This window comes from Mus pahari, chromosome 5, assembly GCF_900095145.1.
Source record: "Mus pahari chromosome 5, PAHARI_EIJ_v1.1, whole genome shotgun sequence".
NCBI classification, from domain to species: Eukaryota; Metazoa; Chordata; class Mammalia; order Rodentia; family Muridae; genus Mus; species Mus pahari.
The window spans coordinates 109,401,301-109,425,258 of NC_034594.1; the positions used below are offsets into that span (position 1 = coordinate 109,401,301).

Genomic DNA, 23,958 nt, shown 5'->3' on the forward strand with positions numbered 1-23,958 from the left:
GAGGGCACAGGAAGGATGCGCCCGACCCCTGGTGGTAGCCTGTGGCAGGCACAGAAGGGCAGCCCGCAGTTGGGTGTGCGTGGGTGGAAGCCAGGAGGGGCGGAGGGAGGAAGCTGGCTTCCTGAAACCTCTCAGTCCTCAAAGATAGACGGACTGACAGACAGCTGGCAAGAGGCAGCCTGGAGGACATAGCTGCTTCAGTGTACTTGAAGTGAGTACAGACATCCTATGGCCCTGGGTGGGGGCGGGCGGGGAGGAGGGTCTCCAAGGATGGGATGAAGAAGCATGAGTTTGGGGCTCCCATGCCTGGCCAGGGCATGAGAAGTGACATATCTGGTGTCCCTGTGGCTGGAGGGCAAAGAAGCCACACAGAGTGCCAGGAAAGGAGAGGCTAAAGGCCCCTTCCTGTTGTGGGCAAGTACTGTCCCAGCCGCACCTGCATGGGCCCACGCTGCTCCCAAAGCTCTGTCCTCAAGGGTTAGCAACTCTAACCCCACCACCATGGCACCCATGCCGTAGCTCTGAGGGACAGGGACTGCCCCCCAAAGGTGATGCCCTCATCACCTCTATGCCCCCTCGCTCTTGTACCCCCAGCTGTAGCCTCACCATGCGCTGGCGCTCTAGGGTTTGATGAGGCCATTTCCTGTGACGGTTGCAGAGGCGGGAGACTGGGGGATGGGAGGGAGGAGGGAGGAAACACCCCTGGCCTACCGCCCTGGACAGAGACCCCAGGAACCACAACTGATCTTGGAGTGGAACTGCCGAAAAATGAGGAGACCCTTCTAGAAGTTGGAGCGTGCCTGGATCCCCGACTGGATCCAATGCTCCTCGAGGCCTCCGTCTCTCATTATAGAGAAGCCTGCTAGCTGGCTAGACTCAGAGAGCTGTATGCCTTCTCCCTTCCTTCTGTGTAGTTAGCAGGCTGTTGGCCTCGTGTGGACCCTCACGTAGAGCCCTATGGACTTGTGTATCCTCTCTCTTCTTCCTCCTGGATTCCTTCCTATCTCCCCCATACCTGTATTCTCTCTAATACCTTCCTTCTACTCTAACCCCAAACTGTCCTCTATCCTGCATCCCAACAGAGAGCTGTTGTCCTTGCAGAATAAACGTTGGGCCGCTTGCTTGAGGGACTGGCTGGCTGGCCTGGTCTTAGAAGCCTTCTTCTAGCTAGTGAGGCCTGCGGGACCTTGTCTTTCAGGCAGGCCCCATGGCTGAATGAGCCTCCCTTGGGCCCAGCAACCTACCCCAGCATGGTCCAGGCCTGTGAGGGGCGCTCCAGAGCACAGCTGCCGACCTTGTCTTTGGGGGCAGACATGACTCAGCCTCCACCCACCAAAGCTCCGGCCAAGAAGCACGTGCGGCTGCAGGAGAGGTGAGATCCTTCACAGAGAGGACCTTCCTAGGCCTGGCTCGCCATCCCTTCCCTTCCTTCCTGTCCAGTTCTAACAACAGAATCCACAAGGCCTGGAAAAACAAAAACAACCAAAACCAAAACCAAATAACGCTCACTTGAAGGTTGCACGCCCATCCCTTGTATGTCGGAGGCACCAAGTTTCTCGTCATCCCCGAGTCCTCTCTCTAAGTTTCAAGTTGTGATGAACAGTCTCTGGGACAAATCTAGGGGCCTCCGTGGAGTTGGGTGTGTATAGGAGCCTCTGTGCTGGCTTGAGAGTAGGAGAGATAGACGGCAGGAAGGAGCAAAAGAATTGCAGGCTGCTCTGTTATTATCTGATAAAGGAGAAGGGGAACGTAGTAGGGGCCTGATCCTTGAGTGCCCTGAGCCTCTGGGTCAAGAGAAAGACTCAGCAGAGCCTCCTCAGACGAAGCCCTCAAGGAGCTTGAAAGCAAGGCAGTCGCTCTGAGAAGCTCACGGGGCAGTGGGTGACTGTGCTTGCAGAAGGGGTTCCAGTGTGGCTCTGATGCTGGATGTACGGTCTCTGGGCACGGTTGAACCCATCTGCTCAGTGAATACACCCCGGGAAGTCACCCTACACTTCCTGCGCACAGCTGGACACCCCCTTACACGCTGGACGCTACAGCACCAACCTCCCAGCCCCAAGCAGCTAGAGGAGGAATTCTTGGTAAGAATCTGGGGTTTTCTCCACATCACTTTACGCTTTCATATCTGACTATTCTGGATTCCTTGGGCCTCTCTTCTCCTTGCGGGGGGGGGGTTGCTCAGGGAAGAACTCCGGGGTGTAGGAGAGAAGGTTGTCCCCATCCTTGCTCTTCCTCTCTGTGTGCAGAGGGTGGAATGGGAGAAAAGGAGGCTGGGAAGGGGGGGACAGAGATGAACTCACTTATCCTCCACCATCAGAAAATCCCCTCAAACTTTGTCAACCCTGAAGACCTGGATATCCCTGGCCACGCCTCCAAAGACCGCTACAAGACCATCTTGCCAAGTAAGGAGCACAGTGGGGCTGAGGGGGATAGTGTCCCTGAGGGTGGAGAACTCAAGAAGGCAAAGAATATATACACCTTGGAAGCCAGGCATAATGGTGTATGCCTATAATAATCCTAGCACTTGGGGTGGAAGTTGGGGTAGAGGATCAGGAATTCAAGGCCGGTTTCAGCTATATAGCAAGTTCTAGACTAGCTTGGTTTTATATGAGGCCTTCACAAAAGCAAGCCACAATAACAAAAACCGGCTCTCCAAAGCCAAGGAAGGTGAATGCTTGAGACACCGTCCTTCAACAGAGAAACGCTCATACCATACCCTGGCAGCCAGGAGACAGACAGCTGTTGCCCAGTTGTATGCTAGCCTTTGCAGACACTTCCTGCGGTTGCACGCCTGTGTGGTAGGTGTGAACTCACACAGACAGACCCAGGCCTAGCACCTCCAACTTCCCATAGGCCGGCTTGATACCTGGAGCTTAGAACAATGGCTTCCAAAACTGTGGTCCGAATTCAGCCCAGCACATGGGTCCTGCCCGGGGGCTGAGACTCCAGGCTCACTGCCTGCTAGAATAGACCAGGTTCTGTGAACACTTGTCAATGTGAGTTGGATTGCCCTTGGCCTTGGCCTAATTCTAGCAAAGCTCTCCAACCATCGGAGAGGGGACGTTAACGTCCTCATCCCCCATCCGGTCTGACTGGGGAAGAACCTACACCTCTGGAGCGCGAAGCCAGTACTCCTTGTGGTTGAGTGATATCTTAAACAATGTACTCATCTGATGCTTGTACTCGTAATCAGCATTTTTCCCTTTGCAGAATCTCTTCCTTCCTGACCCTATCTGTTCGCTCCCATTTTATACCCTCGCCGATCCCAAGGCTAAGACATGATCATATCCCAGTTGGTGTCCGCAGCTCTGTGGTCTGTGCTACACATCATCATTCAGTCCCTCTTTCTGCTTTGATTACACCACTTTCCAGCTCAACGACATCATGGCTCCCCACTGTCATGAAATAGTATATTTTATAATACATAGCTGTTATGTTATCTGTCTATAAAATAATACAACGGACGGACTACCTGCTGTCCACAAAGTATTGCAAACAGTGTGAGGACGCGCTCCCCTCTGACTCTGTCACAGTCTACATTTGTTGGTCATCTTCTGACCTTTCGCCTTTACTGATCTGCACTTCCTAGATCCCCAGAGCCGTGTCTGTCTTGGCCGGGCACAGAGCCAGGAGGACAGTGACTACATCAATGCCAACTACATCCGGGTGAGTGGCCGGCTGCTGCAGCTCGGAGCCAGACTGCCTTAAAGATGAAAATGCTGCATGAGACCTTCTGTGATCCATCTGTGACTCGGCCTCGAGGGCCTGTACTAACTCCTCCTGCCATAGCTCCCTCTGTTAGACTTGGGAGCAGGGAAAGAGATACATACTGAGCGACCCCCAAGAAATCAGTCTAGAAAAGATGTCAAAATTTCCAGGCCGCCTTAACCTACCCTGTTACCCTACCCATGACAACCCTCTAAACTTGGCTGAGCCTAGTTACCCGTTTCTTAAAGGCTGATGGCTTCTACAAGCTGCACAAAGCCAGCTCTGGTGTGACTTTCTCTATCCCCTACTATCTTCTTTCCCACACTCAGTCTCTGCCCCCACGCCTGACCCCTACCAAGTACTGCCTCCTTCGTAGAGACTGACTGATGTCCAGCTAATAGCTACCTCAAAGCAAGGCGGACCATCTATCCCAACTTCTTACCTTGCTTGGTGGATGGATGGAAAACCAGTGCCCCCTTGTGGCCAAATATGGTAGGACAGCAGTCTGGGTGCTGAGGAGCAAAGCAGACAGAGTAGATCCATGACAGCACAATAGATCGGTGGTCCTCTGTTTGCCAGCAGGGATCAGGCAAACAGTGGGATGCATGGATGATGGAAGGGTGATGGAAGCTAAGGATGATGGGAGGGAGGAGAACAGACTAGGTACAGTATACTGGACTTTGGTGTCAAATGTATAAAAGTAATTTGTGAAACGTGAGACGTTCATTTACAAATATTGAGGACTGTCATATCTTGTCCTAGAAGAAAGCAGCAGAGGATGGGAACATATGTCCACGGTGCCTGCCGTGTGAGAGACTACCAATATATTTTATCAAGTTTAACGCACACTATATTATAATTACTAGGCACAGTCTACAGCTCAGGGAAACTGAGTCAGGAATGGGCCTCTGACCACTTAGCTAGGAAACAGAAAGGCAGGAATTTGAACTCAGGTGTTCCTCGTAGTGGGTCCCAAGTCCTCCTCCAGCATGCGGCTTCTGATGTGTGTGTGTGTGTGTGTGTGTGTGTGTGTGTGTGTGTGTGCATGAGTGCTTATGTTCACTGGCTTTAACCTTACCCCAGCACTGCGGACTGTGGAGTCACAGCATCTCCATCCTTCTGTGCTTTGTCTCCCCAGGGCTATGACGGGAAGGAGAAGGTCTACATTGCCACCCAGGGCCCCATGCCCAACACTGTAGCAGACTTCTGGGAGATGGTGTGGCAAGAAGATGTATCCCTCATTGTCATGCTCACCCAGCTCCGAGAAGGCAAGGAGGTAGGAGTCAGGGTCATCAGGAAAGGGTCTGCACCCTACCCAGTCACACCACCCATGCACAGCAGACCAGAGGCCTCGGTGGGAGCTGCGAGCCCCGACAGGCCCTCTGCCATATCTCTCAGGAATACACCCCAGGGAAGCTGTGGGTGGGGTGACTATACACTTGAAGCATGGGAGAGCTAGACTCTGTCACTGACCTGGGTCTTGAGGTAAGATATGAGGAGGAGAGACTAGGCTTCTCTGATGCTTCAGCCCCATGCCACTGATGGGCCCTCCCACTCTGACTCCCAGATCCCTCCCTTCTAGAAATGTGTACACTACTGGCCCACAGAAGAGGAAGCCTATGGACCCTTCCAGATCCGCATCCAGGACATGAAAGAGCACCCAGAATACACTGTGAGGCAACTCACCATCCAGGTAACAGACCAATGGGAGGTTTGGGCCACCCTAGTATCTCTGAAACTCGTGCTCCACCTTCACTAAATTAACTAAATTCACCAAGTTTACTAATTTAAACCTTGATCTCACATGATGTTCCATATTTTAAAAAGGGAGAGAAATTAAGAAAAAAAAGAAAAAACATTTTTAAAAAGAGAAATGAAGAAAAAACAAAACAAAACAAAACCAAAAACCTGGGCATGGTGGTTCACACTTTTTTTTTTTTTTGGTTTTTCGAGATAGGGCTTCTCCGTGTAACCCTGGCTGTCCTGGAACTCACTCTGTAGATCAGGCTGGCCTTGAACTCAGAAATCTGCCTGCCTCTGCCTTCCAAGTGCTGGGCTTAAAGGCGTGCGCCACCACACCCAGCTGTGGTTCACACTTTTAATCCCAGCACTTGAGAGGTAGAGACAGGTGGATCCCTGAACTTGAGGCCATCCTGGTCTAGTGAGTTCCAGGACAGTCAGGACTACACAGAGAAACCCTGTCTCGAAAAACAGAGAGAGGGGGGGGGTACACCCCTTCAGGGGCACCTCTAATTAAACAGGGATGCACCAACTAATAAAGCAGGGGCCATCAGGAATCACCCTAGAGAGACCCAGGGAATGCTGGGAGAGCCAGAAGTCAAATGAGATGTGCCAGCACATGTGGATGGACTTTTAAAATGCTTTCTAGGGGACAGAGAAAGGGCTCAGTGGGTAAAGGCACTTGCTGCCAAGCCTGATGACCTAAATTCAATCCCAGAACCCACATGATGGGAGAAGAGAACTGACTGGAACAACATAGCAAGATTCCTATGGAGAGAGAAGGGAAGGAGGGAGCAAGGGAGGACGGAAGGAAGGAAGGAAGAAGGAAGGAAGGAAGGAAGGAGGAAGGAAGGAAGGAAGGAAGGAAGGAAGGAAGGAAGGAAGGAAGGAAGGAAGGAAGGAACTTTCTGTTAAGGTACACATTCTTACACTTCCAAATGATTTCTGTATCAGTTCGTCGTTCGCCAAGCATCCTGGGAGGCAAACAAAAAGATATCGATGTGCCCACTACTAGGGAAGAAAATGAGATTTAATGCGCTTATCCACAGTCCCACGATAGATAGAGGCGCAGTCAAGACTTGAGCCTGGGCGAAGCTGAGTAGCAAAGTCGCCAGGAGACTCACCCCTGCGTGCTGCATCCCACCGTGCATGATCGATCGATAGATCACAGCGCCCACACCCACATCCCGCGTCTCAAGCCTTATTCTCCTGGTTTCTCACACCCCAGCACCAACAGGAATGCCGGTCAGTGAAGCACATCCTCTTCTCAGCCTGGCCAGACCACCAGACTCCAGAATCAGCCGGGCCCCTGCTGCGCCTGGTGGCCGAGGTGGAGACCCCAGAGACAGCCGCCAACTCCGGGCCTATAGTGGTTCACTGCAGGTAGGGACTTCCCTGGTCCCAGTGCTTGCCTTCCCTGCTCACTAAGTCTCTGGCGTGGAGGCGTCTAACACCAAACCAGACAGGCCCAACTCTTACCTAGACAGAGCTCTGGCTTGTGGGGTTGTGAGGTAGAGATGAGATAACTTGGTCCCCACTGTTGGGGAGCCCGTTTAGCCACCGGATAACTTTTTTGTTTGCTTGGGTCTTTTAGTGTTGGGGGTTGGTTTTGGTTTTTGCTGCATTTGTTGTGTTTGTTGTGTTGTTTGGTTTTGTTGAGACAGGATCCCTCTTTGTGCCCAAGGTTAGCGTCAAACTCACCGCAATCCTCCTGCCTCAGCTTCTCAACCTCTCAGTCTCAGTTTGGGACTACAGGCATGAACTATAATGGACTTATTAGAAACCTATTATTGCTATCATCAGGCACAATGTTAAATACTAAGAAAATAACTGTGAACAAAACAGCTTAGTTTTTTCCCTGGGAGGTTAACAGACTGGCCAGCAGATTAAACAATTAAGCAGACCACAATGCAACGAGAGCTGGACGGAGTAGTAAAGAGGCCACAGGGTCAGGTCACCTAATATCTGAGAGGGAATAAGCCAAGGAATGGCGGAAAGGAACACATTCAGACAGAGAACCGTGTGTGCTCAGGAGAAAACTTTAAAACAAAACAAAACAAAAAAGATACACTGCCAGGAGGGTCAAAGAGGAGTCTGAAGCTTGTGGGTGGGTGGAGCTTGTTGTGGGTGGGGCTTTGTGGGTGGAGCTTGTTGTGGGTAGTGCTTCTATGTAGGGACACCGATGGAAAACAGTCTGGAAGGCTGACTTGCATGATTGGCTAACACTTAGATTTGCCATTTTGTTTTGGGTTTTGTGATGCTGAATCCAACACCCCAAATTTACCATTTAAAAGCAATGCCTGGGGCCGGGCACAGTGGCATACTCCTATATTCCCAGCACCTGGGAGGTAGAGACCAGGTGTACCAGGAGCCGATAGCTTATGTAAAGTACATAGGGAGTTCAAAGCCAGCCTGGGCTATATGATGTTTTGTTGAGACAGGAAGAGACGAGGAGGAGGAGGAGGAGGAGGAGGGAGAGGCAAACAGTACACACAGGAGCCATGCAGAGGGCAAGCACGTACTTCATTGCTGGGAGTCACTAGTGGCTTCTACACAGCCCAGTATGCACCTCCTTCTACTGCAGGCCCATGTAAGACCTAAGTGGGGAGCTGAAAGCCAGAAAGAACAAGAAGCAGAGTGGGGTGCGGGAAGAGAGAAAGATGATGGAGCTGAGAGGAAGATAATGGGATGGGGGCCCTGGAGCATCTGTAGAAGCTGACTGTGGAGCTGGGAAGAGGCTGTGGTCAGAGAAGGAGTGCTCAGGGAGACAGGCAGTGCACAGGCAGGAGCTGTAAACAGATGTGATCACCACCGTGTGTGCTGGACTAGGGTGTGGCAGAGCACACTGCAGGCCGAAGCAGTAAGATTGCTAGTCTAAGGTCAGTCCTTAGACCTTATTAGGCTACATGACTAGACCCTATTATCAAAAAGAAAAGAAAAGTCAGGGGTCACCACAGTGCCTCCACGGGTAAGGGCACCCACAGTCAAGCCTGACAGCCTGAGGTCAGTCTCTGGGCCCTACATGGTTTAAGGACAAAACTGACTCATGCAAGGTCTCTACTGCACTTCATACAGGTACAGTGATGCATGTGCACACATGCACACACACACACACACACACAGAGAGAGAGAGAGAGAGAGAGAGAGAGAGAGATTAAAATAAATAAAAATATAAAAGAAAAAAGAAAGAAAAAAACAACTGGAAAAAGTACAAATCTGAACTTCAATCCCAGCACTTGGGAAGCAGAGGCAGGTGGATCGCTATGAGTTTGAGGCCAGCCTGGTCTACCCAGTAAGTCCAGGGCTAGCAAGGGCTATATAGAGAGAATCTGTTTCAAATAAACAAACTAACAACAACAACAAAAAAAAATAGACTTGATTTGGTGGTACCCTTCTGTAACTCTGACTGCCCTGGACAACCAGGACTCAGGAGGCTGAAGCAGGAGGATTACAGTGAGTTTAGGATATGTAGTGATATGTAGTAAGTTTCAGGCTTCCCTGGACTTTAGAGTGAAACTCTTATATGGGGGGGGGGCGCTTTAATCCCAGAACTTGGGAGGCAGAGGCAGGTGGTTCTCTGAGTTCAAGGTCAGCTTGCTCTTCATAGTGAGTTTCAAGACAGTCAGAGCTACATAGTGAAATCCTATCTCTAATAATAATAATAATAAATTTAATGGTGAGATGGACTAGGCATAGAGTGAGGCTAATAAGGGCTTACAGACTTCTCCTGGGCAAGCTATTTTCTGCCTCCATCAGGGATGCCAGGGATGCTGGAATCAGAAATGTGAGAGTCTCACCCCACAAACAGAGCACTTTAATACCATTTCTTCTTTCATCACTTGAAGCCTAGCCCCAACCTTCCATGCTCACTTGTCTCCCCCATTCCTTGGTCTCCTGTGACCTCCCTACCCTCTCTCTGGTTCCATCCAGTGCAGGGATCGGCCGGACCGGCTGCTTTATTGCCACCCGCATCGGCTGCCAGCAGCTGAAGGCCCGAGGGGAGGTGGACATTCTGGGCATTGTGTGCCAACTTCGCCTAGACAGGTGAGTCCATGGGAAACAGATGCGGCCACAGTAATTGACAAGGACATTGGTGGCTCTGAAGTGCACATCACCTGCAGGGCCTCCTGGAAGAAAGCAAGGTACTTGGTTTTATTCAAAAGAACTTTTTAGTTTGCCAAAGCCTTAGCCCACATAAAAGATGGTCTGAAATGTTAGCTTGAGGACCTGGAATTAAATATGTCACCCTGAATTTTCCCGCAACCTCTCCTGGCCCCCAAATTCTCTACTCAGGAGAAAGCTAGGGAACAAGTTAAACAAAGGATAGTATGATACTACATGTTTATAAACCCAGCACTCAGAAAGGGGGGGGGATATGAGGTCAGAGCCTGTGACATGCTACTTAATTAGCTCAAGGCCAACGAGGCTACAGAGGGCTAGTGTCTTAATTTTTTTTTTTTTTTTAAAGAAAAGATACAATTTGTTCTAGATACAAAGTAGCTATGGGTATTCACCGGCCAGAGAAGCCAGTTCAGACTCTGGGATATATGCTACTACGAGCTGCTACTGTAATTCTGTAGCCACTCCCCCAACACACACACCTTTTGAGTCAGAGTCTATGTGTTCCTGGCTATCCTGTGTAGACTAACTTGACCTCGAACTCACAGCCTGACTCTTCCTCCCTGAGTGCTGAAATTAAAGGCGTACACCACCACGGCCCTGTGGCGATAGAGAGGTAACGTCAACTTCCCCAACTGGAAGAAGAAATGGGTTCACTTCTTGAATGTTTTAGACATGAGAACTGTTCTACACACGTGGGGCTAACGGTTTTTATTTTTAAGATTACAAATGGGAGAGTTGAGCATGGGTCTGATTTTGCTCAAGAGCTGGCTGGATAAGAGACAGACGACAGTAGATGGGGCAGTACCTGCTGCACTTCCACCCTTGGGGCTGTCCTGGCAGAGGACAGTAAAGGGGAGTAGGAAGGGCAAGGGTGACTATGGGAAGGAGAGAGTCAGGGCTTCCCTAGCAGGACAGTGAGAAAGGATGCTAACCTTAGCATGGGACAGGTGTTCTTGACTCTGACTCTTGACTCTGCTTACAGAGGAGGCATGATCCAGACAGCCGAGCAATACCAGTTCCTGCACCACACTTTGGCCCTGTATGCGGCCCAGCTGCCCCCGGAGCCCAACCCCTGACCCTCCACCAGCCCAGGGGCCTCTCAGGCCTGGGACAGTGGGTCTGGGGAAGTGGGCTGTGAGCTCTAGCACGGCTTCTGCATCAGCACAGGAAAGGGATCCCTGGACTACTTTACAATCTCAGGAAACTGCCCCAGCAAGCAGCAGGAGCCAGGCCACGGGTCTTCACCACCAACCACGACTCTGCCTTCTTCAGTGGCCCCCAGTGGAGCATGCGGGAGCTTCCTGTGGCTCTGAACTTACAGATAGGAGCTGGTCCTTGCAATGGATTGAGAGAGCAACTGGAGTACTGGCTTTTCTAGGTGCTTTTCGGTGAGCTCCCTTCCTTGTCCATGACACAAAGAGTCAGTCCAACAGAATGTTCCTGAACGCCATTCCAGATGTAGCCCTGCTGAGATGGTGATTGCAAGATCCTCTTCCATGAAAGCCTTGCCCACACACAGGCCAGATGCAACAGCAGGGAAAATTCTGGTCTGACCTTGATCAAATCCTCTCTATCCTACATAGACTGCTCCTCCCCATACACCCGTGAGTGCTAGATGACCGGCTCAGAAGAGAGTAAGGGCCTTGATTGGCCTGCCTCCATACATATCATACAAGGAGATGCAGGGGTAACCAGCTCTAGCAGTTGGGATCAATGGGAGCCCAGCAGTGATGATGTACCTGTCATCCCAGCACTCAGGAGTAGAAGCAGGAGGATTGCTGCAAGTTTGAGGTCAGCTGGATCTACATTTTGAGTACCAGGCCAGCCAGGACAACATAGCAAGATCTTCATTTCTTTTTTAAGGCAATCTGAGCTCTCTGCTCTCTGGAGGAGATGAGGGCTGCCTCTGCTTCTATGGCCTCCTTCCTGTCATCTGCTCCCAACCACTCTCTGGGAAAAACCCAACACTCTCTGCTTTGCTTCTGTGACTTCAGAGCATCCTCTGGGTACTCATGAAGTATCAAAGAAAGAGGAGAGAAGAGACAAAGAGCTATGTCTGCTTCAAGGAAACCTACCTGCCGCATCTCTCCTGGCTTGTATTTCTTTGCAGCGCCCACCTAGAATGCTTATCTGGTTCCAGGAGCAGGCTGGGCAGTGACCACTCCAAGCAGCATGGGGCTAAGCCCTTCAGCCCTCATCCTCATCACTTCACACAGTTTCCAGGGAACCCACGGTCTATCTCAGGGATGAACTATGTACCCCAGAAAGCCAGACAAACCCTGAGTGTTCGTTGACCCCGTTTGGGCTGCCTGTGAGGAGGAAGGCAGAATACTATTCCTCCTGTCTGGTCCTCAGCTCCTGGATGTGCTAAGTGACACAAGTCCTCCATGAAAACCCCAAGGAGTTGGAGGAGTGACTGCCCCCTCGCTTCCTGGCATCTCTCTGGAGAACACCACGGAGTGCTTCTGGACACAGTGTAGAAAGCCTGTGAACCACACTTGGACAGGGAAGACAGGAGAATCCGGAGTTCCAGACTAGCCTTGGCTATATGAGACCCTATCTCAAAAGCAAGCAAACAAAAAGAAACTAAACAAACAAACAAAAATAATGTGAGGCTACAACTGGGGTTAACACTTTTAATGCTCGACCTGAGCTGAGTAGGCGCTCTGCTTCTTTAGTCTTGGGGTGGTGGCTTGCATTTCCACTTTTTTAAAGTCCCCTGAAAGGTCTGCACTGCCCAGGATAGGCTTCTAAAGTACACGATGCTACCATGAGCTCAGAGCCTGTCTAGAAGGGAGCAAGGGAGCAATTGCACAGTGCTATGGGCTCCCTCCCTATACAGTCACCCCAATCCTGTTCTAGAGGGCGCAGGCTCTGGAAAAGCATAATGAATAAATAAATAAATAAATAAATAACCTCTTGGATGCCCACCTAATTCTTCTTTCCATCATTTTAGGCCTCTGGGGCTCTCTCTAACAACAGAATAAGGCTCTCGGGAGCAGAAATGGGCTACTAGATCTTTACCCCTATGATACACTCTTTTCCAGTTTTTCTAAGGACATGGTGACAAAACTGTAGTCAATGGAAGGGAGACACAGAGGTACCACCTTGTTCAGGGTACTGTAACGAAGCACCCCACACTGAGTAACTTATAAACAACAGAAAGTTGTTGCTCCTGGCTTGAAAGACGGGAAAGCTATCAGTCATGGTGCCAGTAGATTCGGGGTCTGGTTAGGGGTCACTTTTTGGCTAATAGATTACAGCCTTCTCTTTGTAGCCTCAAGATGTGAGGGGTACAGGCTCTGGGCACCGCTGTTCTCTCCTTATATAAGGGCACTAATCTTAGCTAGGAGGCCTCCACCCTCATAACCTAGTCGCCTTATATGGTCATCACTTTGAGGAGTGGGATTTCAATATATGGATCTGGGGGGGAAAGACACAGAAATGTAAAGCAACGAAAATCTATTACTTTGTATGATAACTTAAACTTTAATTTAAACGTGTCAGACTATATAGCATGTACCTACAGAGGAAGAGAACTTATAAAGGGCCGAGGTTAGACAAATGTTAGTAAGTCAGAATGGGTTGATTCAGATGTTGGGGGCTGTCTGATCCTTTAATAGGCTTAATCCATACAGTTGATGTCAACAGTTCATCACAGCCTCCAGGTGAGTACACTTGAAAACCGACCCCCAAGGAGAGACTGGTGGGATCATTGTAGGAGCCCAGCTACCCAGGGATCCTGGGACTAGGAAGGCTCAGCCGGCTGACTGAGCTGTTATCTCCTGCAAGGGGGGATGGGGACTTCTTGGCAGACTCTCCACCACCCACTATCAAAAACTTTGTATCAAAATAGCATACATTTTTCCTTTGCTACAGCGGTTCCTCACAGGGAATTCCTTGCCCCGATTTTGCCTGTTTATAGTGAAGATGAGCATCAAGTTCAAATGTCGATCTCACTTTGGGCTTCACAAACAAGTAGCCTGGCAAACTGTGGTTAACAAAACAAGATGGAGTATTAAGGGCTCTAAATCCGGCTGTTACTCTCTATGGCATTTCGGAGGATGGAATTCGGTACCCAGAGATGCTCAGAGGCAAGGGGTTCAGGGAGCAAAACCGTTTCTTGGAGATCTTCATGCTACGGTTCTTCGGCCTGGAAATACCCTAGCTTAATCAAGACACCACCCGCCCCAGGACAGACCACCCTTCAAGCCAGAAAGAGGTGCAGTCAGGGCGGGGCAAACGAGGGCAGCAGGAAAAATAAAATTACAGCTTTCTCCGCAAGCGCGCCATCACGCTCCTCCCGGCCGCCGCGAGTCCCCGAGTCCCCGCCGCCCCGCCCGCGGGCGCTGGCCTAGGCCGCGCGCGAGACTGGAGCGCGCTCGGGTGCGAGCAGGACGCGGCCCGGCCCGCGGGAGGGCGGCGGCGGCGGCGGGGGAGGTGGAGGCGCCGTGGCCACACCCATCGGCGAGCGGATCCTCGGGCAGCGCGTCGTCGGCCGCCGCGCTCCAGCCTCCGCCCGCACCGAGCCGCGGGACCCGGCCGCACCGGGGAGGGGCCGCTCCGGGCCGCAGCGCGAGGGCAGCGAAGGCGGCGGGGACCCGGCACCGGGCGCGGCCGGTGGCAGCGACCATGATCGCTTTGTTCAACAAGCTGCTGGACTGGTTCAAGGCCCTGTTCTGGAAGGAGGAAATGGAGCTCACGCTGGTGGGGCTGCAGTACTCGGGCAAGACCACCTTCGTCAACGTGATCGCGGTATGAGGGCAGATGTGTCGCCGGCGCCGCGCCCTGGGCAGCTGGGGTCGCCGCCTGGCGTGGCCGGGCACCGCCGGGTTCCGGGCAGGGAGGAGCCGGCTCCGGGCGCTTAGGGCCTAGCACGGTTCTTGGGGGACCGACTGGCGTGCCACCCGTTCTCCGGCCTGGGCTGGGATGGCAGGGCTGGGGGCGGGGTAGCGAGGACCAGGGGAACCGAGCTGCGTTCCGGAGCTGGCGGCACTGAGATGTCTCCATGCACCGGGAACCCGCCGCCGGCTGACAGGCCCCCGAGGCCGGCGCAAAGGGGGCATGACGGGGCGAAAGTGCCCGGACCTTCCCTCTCCGCGCGTGGAGGGTCACGGGACGCCCGGCCGGAGCGTGTTGCCAGGGTGCCCTAGCAGCCCAGCCCCACCCCGAGGGCTCTGCCTCCCCTTGCAGGACGCGGAAGCCCCGGCCTTTTGGGGCGGGGGGGGCATCCCTAGAGGCAGAGGAGTCAGCTGAGGCACTGGCTCTAGCCCAGACTCCTCCCCGGAACCTGTCCCGGGCCTGCCTTAGCATTGGGGTCCAGAAAGCATGGCACCATAAAGGGAGTTGGGAGACTCCGCTTGGCTCAGAAGTTGCAAGAGTAGGTACCATGAACCCAAGAGGATGAGCTGGAGGGGCGCCATCCACCTGGGGACAGGGGAGAGAGCAGCTTTGGAGACTCAGGACTGGGGGAGGGGGGAAGGAGGGGGTGATTGCAGTTGTACGTCTGTGCCAGAGGAATGGTGAAGAAGGAGTTAAATTTTCTCTTTAAAAAAGAGGAAGATGAGCTCCCTGGGCGTGAGCTGAGCTGCAGTAATGGCTGCAGCCTGTCTTTCCAAGCTAGGCAAGACTGGGTTTATGGGACCAAGTAAGGCTTGGGACGGGGACATAGTTTTTCCCCAGAACCTAGCCCCATTCCCAAAGATGGGTTTTCCAAGGACTGTGAATTCGCCAGATATAGGCTAAAAAATGCTGATGTGCAGGTCCGCCAAGATGTGTGACCACCAGCTTCGGTACCACCACTTGCCTGTATTGTATTGTTGCCCGACCCTGAAGCCCTACAGGGCTCAATATCCCTGCGGGGGAGGGGGGGCGCTTCAGAGGGGATATGGATTTGGGACTTAGTGATTATGTGATCAGGCATGGGTCCTCTCTCTTCCCTAAATATTCTCTGCCATTGACCTCTGGACCTTCCTCTACCCAGTGACCCTTCCTATTCCACGGGGCTGGGGTTTGGGACATAATGTTTTTCTGAACTAACACACATGTGCTTCCTGTCTGCCATGCTGTGTCCCTAGGACTGAACACCCTGGTTAGGCTTGGTGTTGACTTGCCTCTTGGGCTGTCAGAGCAGGAAACCAACACCCGGATTCCCACCTGTCTCTTCAGACCTAGGTGGCTTGGTTTGGGGCATTTGGGTCTGGGAGATGTTTTTGTATTTCTCAAAAGGAGAAACTAGCTGTTTGGGCTCTACCAGGACATCGCCTCCAGTCCCTAGGGATGCCTTTCTCCCAGAGTGTTAGTATAGGGATGCAGAGTCACCTAGGTGGGTTCAACTGCCTGGTCTGGGCCTCCCCTTCAAGACCAGCATCTTCTCAGAGAATGGAAGGCTCTGACAGGTCAGGGACAGAAGCCAAGTTCTCAGATTCTCCTGCCAGAGTCAAGAGGTTCCTTGAAACTAAGCCTGATGGAGCATGCCTGTAAGCCCAGCAGTCTGGATGCTGAGGCAGGATCCCTAGTCTGAGAGCAGCCTGGGACAGAGAGAGACTTTGTTTCAGAAATTAAAAAACAAAAAACAAAACAAAAAAAACAAACAGACAAAAAGGACAAACCAGTTTTGTTTGGTATTCAACATTCCTCCCCCCCCCCCTTCTCCTTTTTGATACTAAATTTACCACTAAATGGACAAGCTGAATTCCCTTTCTCTCAAGAGACCCTAATAGGTACAACCACCACCTAGGGTGCTGCTGCTGCAGGGAATTCCAGCAGCTGGGTCACTCCAGCCTTCTCAGACCCACCAGAGCCCCGACCCACATTCTGCCGCTCCCCCTACAGTCACAAAGGATTGGGTACCCCTGGGCTCTGTGCCCATGCCCACCACTGCCTTTGCTCTTGACTTGGCTTCTGTTCGTCTCAGCAAACAGAGAAAAACCCTTGTGCCCCCTCCCACAGCCCCCCTCCGCACCCTCCCCCAGATGTGGCAGTGAATAGGAATTGACTTTAGTGAGCTCAGCCGCTTAGCAGGTTAACTAAAAAGAATGTAAGGAGCCATTGCAATATGTCTGAGAGACTGAAACTTGGCTGAGTGCTGAAAGAGCTGTTTTACTAGAAAAGTGGGAGATAGGTTTTTGCCCAAGAGAAGCAAAAAGGCCGTTCTTTTCTTTTCTCTTGGAGACAGAGTCTGGTCTTGACCTGTCAATCCTCTGGTCTCCCTAGTAGTAGACTATACTCTTGAGTGGTCCTGCCCATTGAGGGGGGTCATTTCAAATATCTTAAAACATGAAAGACTGTCACTATAGATCAACTGGTCTTGGGGTACCCAGAAGGACTAAAGAACAAGGGGGGGCAGATTATAGGAAGATGCGTTTTTGAGTCATAAAGAACTTTCTGATAATTTGAACTAACATGAGAGGGAGTAGAAGCCTAGCACAGTGATGCACACTGTTAGTCCCTGCCATTCAGGGTCTGAGGCAGGAGGATTAGGAGTTGAAGGCCAGTCTTGATTACTTCATATAATAGTAATGAATAATAATAATAATAATAATAATAATAATAATAATAAATGGAGGAGCTAGGGATGTATCTTTGTTGGCAGAGGGCTTGCCTAACATGCCCAAAGCCTTGAGTTCAACCCCTAGCACCACATAAAACCAGACACAGAGGCACACGCCTATCATCTTTGCACCAGAGAGGTGGAGACAGGAGGGAGGGTACAAAGTTCAGGGTCACCTCTGACTACAAGCCAGTTTGAAGTCAGCTTAGGCTACATGAGCCCCTATCTCAAAAAAAGAAAAAGAAAAGAAAAAAGAAAAAGAAAAGGTAAAGGAGAAAAGAGAATGATTGATATAGAGTAGAGAAGAAGAGAGAATGATGTAGAGTAGATTCAAGTCTGAGACAAAAAGGTTAGGTTACATGACGTAAAGTCGCTTCCATCCTTACAGGAAGAATTTGAGTCATTAGCAGGGAAATTAAATCATAGCCTGATTGCAACTTAGCTCCAGTTCCCAACTGAACAGAAACTGGGTGTTGGAGGGTCTGGTTGTCTGAGAGTCTCCTAGCATCTCTTTGCCAGGGTCACGGTCTTCCAGGCTACACTCTCATCTATTTGGTCTTCCAGTTCCCAAAGCGCAGTGACGGTCCCACACAGCATCAGAGCAACTCCCAAGCACTTAGTGAGCCATAGTCACAAGTCCAGGAGCTCTACAGTCCCCGCTGGTCTAGGGTCCTGGAGGATCACTTGAGCACAGGAGTCATGTCCCATCCAAGTACTAAACAGGCCCAGCCTTGCTTAGCTTCTGAGATCAGACAAGATCAGGCACTTTCGGGGTACTATGGCTTAGTTATCCCTAAGGTAGTCTGGCAACATAGCCTGAATTCAATACCAGGACTCCTCAAAGATTATAGGCGAGAACCAACTCCTAAGAGTTGTCCTCTGACCTCTACAAGCATGTTGTGGCATGTGCGCTCGCATGCGTACACACACACACAGAGTAAATAAATAACTATAAAATTAAAGTATATGGTAAGATGTGTGCTGGCATTTTTTTTTTTTTTTTTTGAGATGGGATTTCATACAACCCAGACTGACCTCAAACTTACTATTTAGCTGAGGCTGACCTTGAACTCTTAATTCTTCCCCCTCCACCTGAATGCTGGGGTTTTAGAAGTCTACCAATACACCCTGTAGAACGCTGCTATGCCATCTCCATAAGGGACTGACTGTGAGGCAGGCCCTGGACCCACCCCTGTGGATGATTGTACATCCGGGGGCTCAGAGGACTTCCAAAATCCAGCTGCGGTTCTCAGATGAGGATTCCCTGCTATTCCTTGTCACTGGGCATTGGGTGATTCCTTCAGAGGCAGGGGAGTGGTACGCTCATCTGGTACACCTGGAGCACGTCACTGAGGCTTCCAGGCACTGACTAAGAATTGCCATCTCCTGCTCGTTGTCTAGTGGTCAGAGTCCCTGGTCTCTGTATGGGACTCAAGCAAAGTAGTGTACTACCTGGTAGGAGACAAAAAGCTGTGGTACAGGCACATGACCATCACCCTCAGCTTCCAGGGCTCCATCAGCCCTCTCCCATGGGGCCTCCATCTGTCTCTCCTGCTCCCACCTGTGACTGCATCGGGAAGGTGACCTGGGAGGAGTTAGGGCTGGCCTTATTTGAAGACTGTGTCTACTTTAGATTAACCCAGAGATTTCAAACACGATGAATGCGGGGAGAGAAAAATACCAGACATTGAAAGGAATAATGGGAGCTGGAATTACTCTTAGCTCATTCAGCAAACATTAACGCTGTTACTATAGACCTGGCTCCTCTCCCCACAAAGCTCTCAGTCCAGCAAGGAGACACATATGTAGGTAAATAATAGAGACTGTGGATTATCTGTAGTAGAGTATAACAGATGAATACTAATATGTATTGCATTTTGTGGGTGGTGAATTTAGTCCCAACCCACCTATTCAGGCATGGTCTATTTATGTAGCCAAGGCTGTCCTAGATCTCCCTATGTAGACCAGGATGGCCTCACAGAGATCCACCTGCCTCTGTCTCCCAAGTGCTGGGATTAAAGGCGTGTGCCACCACTGCCTGGCTCCTCCTCATTTTTAAAAAACAATTTACTACTACTGATAATCTCTGCTTTCCTTGCCATGTCTTATGTGATGAGCCTCTTTTCCTGAGAAGTCCTGAGAAATAATCTATTCTCCTAACTCAACTGGAGACTAAGTAAAGGGGCTTCTTTTAACAAGAACTGTAGGCTGGACCTTGGGAATAGCTTTCTCCTGTCTAGGCTGAGAGACCCTGAGATTGCCTAAGGACTATGGGCCTCTTCCCCATAGACCTCCAGATATGGATAACATGTAAGTTGATAACATCCATGCTCCCTGAAGGCAGAAGACATTCAAGAGACACCTCCCCTGAGAAAATCTGAGGTCACCGATGAGCCACCCTGCTCTGGACCCGCCAGGCACATCTGGACACATCTGGGTCCTGACAGTGTTGGCATCTTTTCCAATTCTGGCTCTTCTCTCCAGTCAGGGCAGTTCAATGAGGACATGATCCCCACTGTGGGTTTCAACATGCGCAAAATCACCAAAGGGAATGTGACCATCAAGGTGAGGGCATGGCCCGCAGAGGACATTTGTTTGGGAGGGCAACTAAGGCACCCGGGAAGTACCAGCCAGGGGAGGGAAGGGTGGCAACCTGCTGTTGGAGGATTGGGAAAAGGGAGCTGAAGATATGAACTGTAGACTGGATAGGGGGGAGAGGGAAACCGTGAGGGGGGAAGGAGCTGTGACCTTAGGGTGGGGGAAGACTGCAGAAGGGAAGCTAGGAACCCAATGGCTTTCAGTTGTCTGCCTGCTCCTGAGGCCACCTTCTCCCCATCCTCTTCTCTCTCAGCTCTGGGACATTGGGGGGCAGCCCCGTTTCCGAAGCATGTGGGAACGTTACTGCAGAGGAGTGAGCGCCATCGTGTAAGTAGGGTCTCCCCATCCTCCTGCCTGCAAGCCATCAGATCTGATGCAGAACCACACACATGGTCCCTGTTAATGCCTGCTGCCTGGACATGGCCTGCTTTTATTATTTTGCATACTGTTTATTTGAGGATATATTCATCCATCCATTCTTGGCCATAGCATCCAATTACAGAGCTGGCCAGCCAGGCCTACAGCGTCTCCCCCAACCCAAATCACCATGTCTTGAATTTTGGGTAGTTTAAGTGATTCCTTCCCTTGCCTGTTAATTTTATTCAGACAGGGGATGTAACTTGGTCTGAAAGCTCTAGCATATATAAGGCTCTGGGTTCAACTGTCTCACACACACTCTGGATTCAACTCTAGCACACACACACACAGAGGTAGAGATTTTTAAAGATGTATGCCCAGTTTAGTTTTCTTAATAGAATAAACAGTGTTTTGCCTTTTTGTTTTTTGAGACAGGATCTAACTATGTAGACCTGTCTGGCCTGGATATCAATATATAGAAAGACCATGCTGGCCTCTAACTCATAGACTTCCCCCTCTCACGTGCTAGGATTAAATGCATGCATACCATGCCCAGTTTAAACCTTATTTATTTATTTATTTATTTATTTATTTATTTATTTGTATATTTGTATATTTTGTTTTGTTTTTCCAGACAGGGTTTCTCTGTGCAGTCTTGGCTGTCTTGGAACTTGCTCTGTAGACCAGGCTGGCCTTGAACTCACAAGAGATCTACCTGTCTCTGCCTCCTGATCAGCTTAAAGCTGAGTTTTATACAAGCACTGTAGCCAGGTGGTGGTAGGTGGCACACGCCTTTGATCCCAGCACTCAGAAGTAGGGCTGATCTCTTGAGTTGGAGGCCAGCCTGATCTACATAGTTCCAGGACAGCCAGGGCTATCCTATCTAAGGCTTTCCATGAAAATGTAAATGGGTCGGTCACTTTGGGCCCCGACTCACAGTTAATCCTGCAGTGCTTCACACCTATGTCTGGGAAAGTGTTCTCTGAGTCAGACCAGGGTGGTCCATTTCTCCAGAGGCGACCAGGCTGGAACTGGAGGCCACCTTCCCCTCAGCAGCTCCTCTTCCTGTCTGCCTCAACCCATGGTATCCACATGCTGTCCCTGATTGCCTTCCCCAGGTATATGGTGGATGCTGCGGATCAGGAGAAGATCGAGGCCTCCAAGAATGAGCTCCACAACCTGCTAGACAAGCCACAGCTACAAGGCATCCCGGTCAGCTGGAGATGGAGCGGGTGGGAGAGGGAGCTGGTCAGAAATCACGGGGTGGGGGAGGGGGAGGGGGAAGCGCCATGCAGCCGAGGTACCCAGGTACCCTTGCCCTAACTCTTCCTCGGCTTCCTTCCTGTATAGGTCTTAGTCCTCGGTAACAAGCGAGACCTCGCCGGAGCGCTAGATGAGAAGGAGCTAATCGAGAAAATGTGAGCTGAGTGGCCTTTCTTTGTGTGCTTCAGCTCCCCCAAATTCCCCAGCTGCCGAAGGCTTCTGGGCTGGGCTTGTTGGTGTTCTCAGTGTTCACCACATGGTGGCAGCAGAACGCATCTTTTCCAGGAGCCTCGCCCTCCTCTTGTAGCCCTTTTACTGAGAAAAACACCCTGCCCTTCCCTGGTCCCTTAACTGCTCCAGCCTCCGCTGACTCCTCTCTGGTCTCCCCGCAGGAACCTGTCTGCTATCCAGGACCGAGAGATCTGCTGCTACTCCATCTCCTGCAAAGAGAAGGACAACATAGGTGCGTGGCTTTGGGAAGTTGCTGGCACCCTGCCAGGAGTGGCTGTGCTGAAGGGAGAGATAGGTGTGATGCGGTATCTGGGAAGTTCCCACCCCGCCACTTTGTCCTTGGGTGCCCCAGTTCTGGGCGTTACCCCAGCCCTGCCCCCTCTTCCACTTCTGAGATTGGTTAGAGCAGGTATTCCAGGCCCTTCTTTACTAGCTGCGGGTTTGTGTCTTTTCTGTCACTAGCTTGGATTTGTTCCGGGGTCACAGCTCTAGGCTGCCATTGCAGGAACCTGGCTTAACTGTTCATACCTCCCAGGCCCTTCTCACAACTTTCTCTCTTGTCTGCCCTCAGACATCACCCTACAGTGGCTTATTCAACACTCAAAGTCACGGAGAAGCTGAGGCTGTGGCTCTTCTTATGACCAGGGACCACAGTCACCTAACCGGAAGCCGAGCTCCCCGCCCACCCTGTTGTCTCTCCCTAAGCCACGCCTCCTCACCCAGTGTGGGGAGGGCCCTCTGGGGCTCCTAGAGCCCTGTTCTGCTGAGGTTTCAACTCCTGTTTTTATTGTAAAATAATTGCCCTCTTCCCAAGTCTGGTCCCCTACCTCTGTCCCTTGCTCTCTTTTTCCCTTCAGCTACCCGACTCCCCTCCTCGTCCACAGCCCTGGCCCCGCAAGCCGGCCATCTCCTCACTCTCTGCCCTGCCCTCCTCTTCCCCTTTCAACACTGTTATTGTCCTGTGTGTACAGTATATATATGTATATATATTTTAATTTTTTAATTTAAGCAAAGACTAAGATCAACCATTTGATGCTGCAGGGGCCAGTCGGGACCTGGGAGGGGCAAACTGGAAAGGCAGAGAGAGATGCAGGGCCTATGTGGGGCAAGTTCATATGCAGAAGAGGGGAGACTGCCACATGGGGCAGTGGTTGTCCCCATGCCCTGTAAAGTATCTTTGTCTCCCAGTGGAGGACCTGAATTTGAAGGCCAGCAGGAGCCTCCTTTTCTGTCCCTAGCCTTGATAGGGCCACCAGGTACAACCAGGTCTAAGTGGGAGGACCAGGGTCCATGTCATCCCAGCAACCCCCACTGTCGCTGTTCCTGGCCCCAGGTCCTGCCCCTACCCAGGGTCCCCACCTCCACGGCCCATCTCATTTTCTGTTCTCATTTCACAGAGTTGTACAAGGAGAGAACTCAGCATGGGGGGTTGGTTCTTTGGTTTGTTTGTTTGTTTGTTTAATTTAATAATTTGTAAAGTGATGTTCCTCTTCCTTTTTACACTTTCAGCTCATATTTAACCTCTGTTTGGAAAATGATCCCTGTAACTGTACATGTTTTTTTGTTGTTGTTTTGTTTTTGTTTTTTGTTTTTTTTTTTTTTTGGCCTCCTAATAACGACAACAATAAATTACCAATTTTGTGTTGGGGGGTGTGTATGGTGCCAGTTGTTTCCCACAGATGTCACCGACCAGCGGACCCACAGGGGCACGAGCACCCTCGCCCATACACAGGGATGGCCACGGGGTGCCACACCCACAGGGAACTCATACTCAGGCTCTCTGGAAACACAGTGGCCTGTCACGTGTGCTCACACTGGGACAGCAGCCCACACGTGTGTCTGGGCCCTGCTTGTTGCCTGCTTCTCACTCCTGTCCACTGACAGCTCCCAAGTGGTGCTAAGCAGGTCTGTTAGAGGAGCTGCCCAGACCTAGGCCTTTCATGTGGCATTCAAACTGGATTGCTCTTCTTCATAAACACTTCAGCTCATGGCCCCTCTCCAGTCCATACCTGCTTGTTCCCATATATAGCCAGAGTGGAGCCAGAACAGAACTCTGCATCCTCTCCTCACTCCCAGTGCCCACCAGGAAGAAATAAAAATGTCCTCAGGGGGTATACTGGGCCTGCAGAGTCTCCTTAACCATTTGTTAACTCGATGGATAGAATTCCTACCCTGCCTGTCTAGCTGGAGCTCACAGCCTCAGTTCTTGTGGGCCCTCCTTGCTCCAGTGTGAATCCAACCACAGCTAGTTTTATACTGACCCTCAATCTCTTGGATCCCCTCCCCCACTCCCTGTTGTTCTGCCTCCCCTTCGCTTGGAAGCAGAGGCTGGGATGTTCCGTGTAGGATACGCAATCTCTTCACCGTGCATCTGCACGTAAGAAACA

The 23,958-nt window shown here is 51.1% G+C and overlaps 2 protein-coding genes across 3 annotated transcripts; both read left to right on the forward strand.

Moving 5' to 3' along the window:
• The first annotated feature begins 155 nt into the window (after nucleotides 1-155).
• Nucleotides 156-12,156, forward strand: Ptpn7 (protein tyrosine phosphatase non-receptor type 7). Of its 2 annotated transcripts, none has more exons than XM_029538731.1 (10): nucleotides 156-211; nucleotides 1,199-1,372; nucleotides 1,898-2,081; nucleotides 2,318-2,402; nucleotides 3,590-3,666; nucleotides 4,847-4,984; nucleotides 5,291-5,401; nucleotides 6,677-6,831; nucleotides 9,379-9,492; nucleotides 10,553-12,156. In XM_029538731.1, exons 2-10 carry the CDS (start codon nucleotides 1,251-1,253, stop codon nucleotides 10,644-10,646), a joined length of 1,080 nt encoding a protein of 359 aa, XP_029394591.1. In that variant the 5' UTR covers nucleotides 156-211; nucleotides 1,199-1,250; the 3' UTR covers nucleotides 10,647-12,156. The 2 variants fall into 2 exon arrangements, with proteins under 2 accessions (XP_029394591.1, XP_021053503.1); XM_021197844.2 differs by having other exon boundaries at nucleotides 159-200.
• A 1,816-nt stretch (nucleotides 12,157-13,972) lies between these two features.
• Arl8a (ADP ribosylation factor like GTPase 8A) lies at nucleotides 13,973-23,218 on the forward strand. The gene is made up of 7 exons (XM_021198370.2): nucleotides 13,973-14,325; nucleotides 19,607-19,687; nucleotides 19,974-20,047; nucleotides 21,196-21,289; nucleotides 21,428-21,495; nucleotides 21,733-21,803; nucleotides 22,143-23,218. The coding sequence occupies exons 1-7, from the start codon at nucleotides 14,203-14,205 to the stop codon at nucleotides 22,190-22,192; spliced, it is 561 nt and encodes a 186-aa protein (XP_021054029.1). The 5' UTR covers nucleotides 13,973-14,202; the 3' UTR covers nucleotides 22,193-23,218.
• Nucleotides 23,219-23,958: the final 740 nt, after the last annotated feature.